At 38.3% G+C, this 7,020-nt stretch overlaps 1 protein-coding gene across 1 annotated transcript; it reads left to right on the top strand.

Annotated features, from left to right (window-relative positions):
• Window positions 1–1,041: 1,041 nt before the first annotated feature.
• On the top strand, window positions 1,042–3,312 carry LOC145067515 (uncharacterized). The gene is made up of 2 exons (XM_079014640.1): window positions 1,042–1,753; window positions 3,248–3,312. Exons 1-2 carry the CDS (start codon window positions 1,042–1,044, stop codon window positions 3,310–3,312), a joined length of 777 nt encoding a protein of 258 aa, XP_078870766.1.
• Window positions 3,313–7,020: the final 3,708 nt, after the last annotated feature.

The raw sequence follows: 7,020 nt of genomic DNA, 5'->3' as shown, positions 1-7,020 counted from the left end.
GATTTATTATCCCGGGAGCTAGCTAATATTAGACGAAGAGCGCCAATAGTCAACAGGCTGGTAGTTGTCGAACAAGTCAACAACGAAACAATTCCTTTACATGCTACGATGGTCCAAGAAGGAAATGATGATGGCTCATAGAGTTATCAGGGACCGGAGCAGCCTGAAGTTCAGAGAAATGATGAACCCAAAGGCTACTGCAAGTATAAGGATTTTATGACTTGCAAGCCATCATAATTTAACTGGAAGGAAGATCCTGAACGAGTCATGGATTGGATATTAGAGATGGAGTTGACTTTCCTGATGTGTAGATGAACAAGAAAGCTACAAACCACCTATATTGTGAGGCGGTTCAAAGGTACGACGATGCGTTGGTGGCACACATTGGGGCAGATTTTGAACACCAATAAGCCATTATAGCTGACTTGGGACGAATTCTTGACCCATTTCAAGAGGAAGTTATGTTCGGTTGAGAAGATGCTGGAATTGGAGAATCAATTCCTGGCTTTGACAAAAGGAAGCATGTCGGTGGATGAGTACACCAACTCCTTCATTAATAAAATGGAGTTCGCCCTACGACTCCTTCCAAAAGAATTGAACAAGATTGATCGGTATGCCAAGGGGCTACCATGGGAGTACACTGTTCCAGTAAAGCAGACACCTACCTTCGAAGCGGCCATCTGGGTTGGAAAGTCTGTCGAAGGAATGATAAAGAAGAGAGCTACCGGTAGAACTGAGGTCGGTGAGAAGAGAAAGGTTGAAGGAAGTAACAAGAAGAAGAAGAAGTTTACACAAACAAACGAAAAATATGGAAGCAACCAAGATGGGAAGTGGTGCGATTAGTGCAAGTAGAAGCATTTCGGCGACTGTGTCCTTTGCTTCAAGTGTAATAAGCCATGACATATTTCCACAAATTGACCTGTGAAAGGAAGCATTTGTTTTAATTATGGAGAGGAGGGGAATATGAAAGCGAAATGACCGAAAGCAGAGAAGGTGATCCCGAGGATCTTGCCACTAAAGCCTAAGGGTCGAAGCCACCAAATGACCCTTAATAAGGATAAGGAAGAAACCAATGTTTCTTTAGGTACATTCTTAGTTAATCAAATTCCTGCAAAGTTATTATTTGATTTTGGAGCAGATCATTCATTTATATCGCATGAATTTGGTAGGAATCTTAGACTATCACCGCTTAGACTAAGTGCCCCTATCTTAGTAGAAGTAGCTGGTGGAAGGAATATACCTGGTAGCAATAGGTTAGAGGTCGTAACTATAGATTTAGATGGGAATGAATTCCGTCGAGAGCTTTTACCTTTTAAGTTAAGCGAGTTCAATGTCATTCTTGGCATGGATTGGTCGGGAGAGAACCTCGCAGACATCTTGTATGGATGGAAGATGGTGCACATCATTCCAACTGGAAGAAAGCCATTTATCGTTTACGAAGATAAGAGTAGAGTGAAGTCTGGAATCATCACAATGATGAAGGCCAGAAGATGCTTATTTAAGGGATGTGCGACATTCCTAGCATACGTAATTGAAACGAAGAAGGAGAAAAGGGCAATAATTGATATATCTGTGGTGCAAAACTTTCCGGAGCTATTTCCAGATGAATTATCAGGATTACCACTAGAGAGGCATGTAGAATTCAGAATCGACTTGTTGCCTGGCATGACACCGATTGCAAAGGCGCTGTATCTTTTGGCACCGATGGAGATGAAGGAGTTAATGACACAACTCCAGGAGTTATTGGACAAAGGTTTTATAAGACCTAATTCATCACCCTGGGGAGCTCCAATACTATTTGTAAAGAAGAAGGACGATACTATGAGAATGTATATTGACTATTAGGAGCCAAATAAAGCTACGATCAAGAATAAATATCCTTTACCTAGGATATATGAGTTGTTCGATCAATTGCTGGGAGGAACCATTTTCTCCAAAATTGATCTCAGGTCAGGTTATCACCAGCTAAGGATTAGGGAGCAAGATATCAAGAAGACAACCTTTAGAACCCGATATGGACACCATGGATTCCTCATTATGTTGTTGGCACTAAAAAATGCTCCAGCGACATTCATGAATCTGATGCATCGAGTTTGTAAACCTTTCTCAATAAATCGGTAATAGTGTTCATAGAAAAGATCTTGATTTACTCAAAAAACAATCAAGATCATTGCAAACATCTTCGAGAAGTACTGGAAGTCCTTAAGAGGGAGAAACTTTATGCAAATTTCTCCAAGTGTGACTTTTGGATATGGGAGATTCAGTTCTTGGGTCATGTAGTTAACCAGGAAGGCATAATGGTTGACCTAGAAAAGATATAAGTTGTAATGAAGTGGGAGACACCAAAGAGTCCCATTGAAATCCATAATTTTCTGGTATTGGTCAGCTACTATCGAAGATTCATCCAAAATTTTTCTTCTATTGCGGATCCATTGAAAACCCTGACCAAAAAGGGAGTTGTCTATTCTTGGAGCGAGAAGCAAGAAAGAGATTTTAGTGAATCAAAGAACAAATTGTGCGAGGCACCAATCCTCGTGCTACCAAAAGGAACTGAAGATTTTTGTAGTTTTCAATGATGCTTCTAAGATTGGATTGGGATGTGTCCTTACCCAAAGGGTCAATGTTGTAGCTTACGACTCAAGAAAGCTAAATCCCCATGACCAGATTTATCTAACTCATGATCTAGAGCTTGCATCGGTGGGTTTTTCTCTAAAGATACGAAGGCATCTTTACGGAACTAAATGCAAACTCTATACAGATCATAATATCCTCTAATATCTCTTTTGCTCAGTAGGAGTTGAATATGAGGCAAAGGAGATGGATGGAGCTACTCAAGGACTATGATTGCGAGATACTTTAGTACCTGGGTAAAGCAAATATCGTACCCGATGCCCTGAGTAGAAAGGCGATTCGTGAAGGAAAGAGAGATAGACCGTTGAAGATTGAAGTAATCTTAACGATTATAGAGAAGATCAAAGAAGCTCAGATAAGGGCTTTGGCTAAGAGTGATATGAAGGAGGAACGTTCATGTTTGAAGAAGACAAACAAGGGTTGAAGACGTTTAAGAATCACATTTGGGTGCCAAAGATGGGTGGTATACATGATCTTCTCATGGAAGAATCTCATAAGACTATTGATATTTCAACATTTATACACATTTTTAGGCAATATTTTAATACATTTTAAGTAATATTTTGGTTAATTGCAAAGATATTTGGTACTTATTGAATTAAATTGTATTTTGCAGCCATATGGAACACTCTTGAAGAATGTGGACTAGAATTGACAAGAATTGGAACTTTGGAGGATTGAAGTTTAAAAGAAGAACATTTTATTTGAAAAATCCAACTCACGACGTGACAATGAACATCACAACGTGAGAAGGGTATTCTAGAAGATTAGCATGCGGGAAGCCAGAATCCTTGCCCGATACAGATAAACACCTAGCTCACGACGTGAGCCACATCTTTTGCAAAACTATAAATATTCCTTCACTCTTACGATTTGAGGGGCTTTTAGGAGGAGAGGTATTCTGATATATCTGATTTTAGAGTTTAGAGAAGTGCATAAAACAATATTTTGAAGGAGAAATTTCTTGAAGATTAAGAAATTGAAGAACAAGTCATCATATCGGTTTGATTTACTTTAATCATGTTGATTTATGTTTAACTTATGTTATCGTTTTCATTCATGAGTAGCTAAACTTATTTGCTTTCGTTTAGCCAGATGATACTTTGAATCTATGGCTTAATTTATTAATTTGTGGATTTTAATAGTTGGTTTTGTTCTTGTGTTTGATTATCATTACCTTGCATGTTAAAGTTTGTGACTTTGTTGCTTAAATTCAAGTTAAGTGTAGCTTAGTGACCATTAAATTACATGAACTTGATTACCTAGTGATTTATTGACCATTAAATTACTAGAGCTAGGATCGAAAAAATCTTAGATAAGTTATAAAAGTACCAAATTTAGCTATGCAGGAAAACATAATTGTGATTTACCTTATATGTTGGCAAGGTTCATGGGGAAGAAAGCGGCCAGTTCTAGGCCCGGGAGCCCGATTACAGGGGGGCATTTGGTTACTTGCCTGGCTAGGTCATATCATATTTTGACCCATGACTTTGTGAGGAATCTTACTCGATTCCCGGACACAGACTTGACCATTCAAGTTTTGGGTGTGATGCGGGTGGTGGTGAATATCGGGGGTCGTTTTGTTATACCGCCGATAGATGACGAGCAAGAGGATGCGTAGCCAAGACAACAACCACCAGCCAGACCGCGTCGTCGGAATGTGCGGGCTAGAGGTGAAGTTGAGAGAGAGCGTGCTGCTTCGCAGTATGTGCAGGGGGTACCCACCGACCCTTTTCAGAGTCGGGTGGGAACGTAAATGAATAATCTACGGGGGCATGCCATTTACCATACCCAGCTTACTGAGGGTATTTATTCGCATTTGGGTGTGACCTGACCACCTTCTATGCCACCATAGTATCCTTATTTTCCGACATGGGAGTAGCTATGGCGTTCGCAGAATGACGGGGCAGGGCCAAGTGGAGCACAAGATCAAGATGATGATTGATTTTATTTCTTTTCTTTTCATTTTGTTTTGTTTTTGAGTAGTTTTTAGTTTTTTTTTTTTTTTTTTTTATGTTTGAATTTGGTGTGTAGTGTAAACCATTCTTAAACTATGATGTTACTTTTTTATTTCTTTTGGGTTGTTCCATTTTTCAGATTAGCATTGGAATTCTAAGGAGCATAGAAGGTTAACTTTCGAGTCGTGTTTGTCTAGTCAAGGAAGCTTAGAGTCGTGAGTTGGAACCCACAATTCAAGATAAGTGTGGGGTGTATTAGGAGGAGAGAGGTTACAGTTGGGAAATATATTTGCATAGAAGCGTCTTAAACCATTTAGCCATTGGTCAAGTTTCTAGAGTAAATGAAACAAATAAGGTGTTTTCTGCTGATGTCCAGTTTCCACGACGTGGAATTCTTACGCCACGTCGTGGCGCTCTTGCAATTTGAAGAAATTAAGCACTTTGGTGTTCACGCTTTCATCCCATATCACGACGTGGCCAGTTACCTGACACGACGTGTCCCAGTTTATCATTGCCCACATTTTTACTTACAAACACCCATTTTGAAGAATTGGAGTTTTGAGTCATGTTCATGGTTTATTTACGTATTCACCCAGTTCTACACCGAGTTTTCTATTTTTGGAAGTCCATATTCAAAATGCACGTTTTCCACACTTTTGGAGATGCTCACGCCACTATCCCAGGGGAGTCTGTTCCTTTTTCTCCATTTTCTTTAATTTTGATTTCTTTTTATGCATACAATGAGGGCATTGTATGAAATAAGTGTGGGGTAGGGGTAGAAAAAGTAAATTGCTAGATAATGATGGAATTTGATAGTAAAATTGAAAATTTGAAAATTGAAATTTTTAATAATTAAATCTAGTAGTAATAATTTGAGCTATAATTGCTAGTATTATGTGGGATGATCCAATGAAAGTTCAAATGTTTAGTTGAGCCAATACACGTTATAGTGCATTTGTGGCCTCCCTTATTTTAGTGAAATCATGGAACAAAAACATAACCCCGCTTGGTTTGAGGGATGCAATATGTTTAGCAGCCTAAACTTGAAATGTATCCAGGAAAATTATTATCATTAACCGATAAAGGTTGAGGTTGAGCGCCTCTGCTTAAGCATGTAGGTTTTAAGTGAAAAAAGAGAGGTACATGTTAAAAAAAAAGAGAATTACGAGTAAAGTGTGTTTGGAGCAAATAAAGTGAAGATCAAAAGATCAAAAATTCCAAGAAATTCAAAAGTTGAAGATACCAAAAATCAAATAAGGTGGTGAATTCAAAAAAATCAAAGATCAAATGTCAAAGAAATGAAGAATTCCAAAAGAGCTCCATAGTGGTATCAATGATTGTAATTCTAGATTATGTATGCTTAGGTTGCTCAACTAAAAATACCTTGAGGATAAGGAGGTTTTCTGCGGATGGATTCGGAGGGTTGCATAAAATGAGCATTGTTCGGAAAAAGTGGGCGAGTGTTTATGAAGATTGTGAGTATTTAAAGTATGGGGGGGGGGGGGTACTTTAGGAAAATTTTAGACACAAATGCATGCGCTGAGGTCTTGGCATAATGGCTGAACTAGAGTCGGATTGTTCTGTGTGGTGTTAGTAATTAAGAATTAAGTTTAAATTTGCTTGGGGGCAAGCAAAGCCTAAGTGTGGGGTATTTTGATATTGAAATATTTATACTTATTTTTAGGCAATATTTAAGTACATTTTTATTAATAAATTGATAATATGTTTAGAATAATGATAATTATGACTTTAAATTGTTATTTTCAGTCAATATAAAGGATTTTCGAAGAGAGGGACCAAAAGTGACAAAATGTGGAACATGGGAGGCTTGAAAGACACGAAAAGAATAAATTCACGATAAACACTCAATTCACGACGTGGCAATGAAGCCCATGACGTGGCATGGGGTTTCCAGAAGATAGACATCGCGACGCGGAGGATTTCCTTGGAGGATACAGATTACTTGAAGCCCACGACGTGGCACAGCTGGCCACGACGTGGCACGGGTTTTTGAAGATTATATAAGTTCTCCTGATTATTACGAAAGGGACAAGCTTTTGGTAGAAGGAAAGAGTTCTAAGAGACGATCTAGAGCGAAAGAAGGGTTCTGGAAGAAGGTTTTCAACACCAAAAAGAATAGAGGTTTATAATTTAGTTAAATAAGAACATGTCTTTCATTATTTTTAGCTGTGTTGGTTTAGTTGCTATGATGAGCAGCTGAATCTAGCTACTATTGTTTAGCTAGATGAAGCTTTAAACTTATGAATAGTTATATGTTTATGGATTAAGTTTAGTTGGTAAAAATTGCTTGTGTTTGACGTGTATAACCTAGCATGTTATTATTTGTTTTTCTAATTGCTTGATTGCATGTTCTGTGTAGCTTAGTGACCATTAAACTGCATGAACCTGTTTACCTAATGATTTAGTGAAC

This window comes from Lactuca serriola, chromosome 8 (genome assembly GCF_051521515.1).
Source record: "Lactuca serriola cultivar US96UC23 chromosome 8, Lser_US96UC23_V15, whole genome shotgun sequence".
In the NCBI taxonomy this organism is placed as follows: domain Eukaryota; kingdom Viridiplantae; phylum Streptophyta; class Magnoliopsida; order Asterales; family Asteraceae; genus Lactuca; species Lactuca serriola.
Note: the sequence above shows the minus strand (reverse complement) of the source record. Positions and strands in the feature narration are given on the sequence as shown.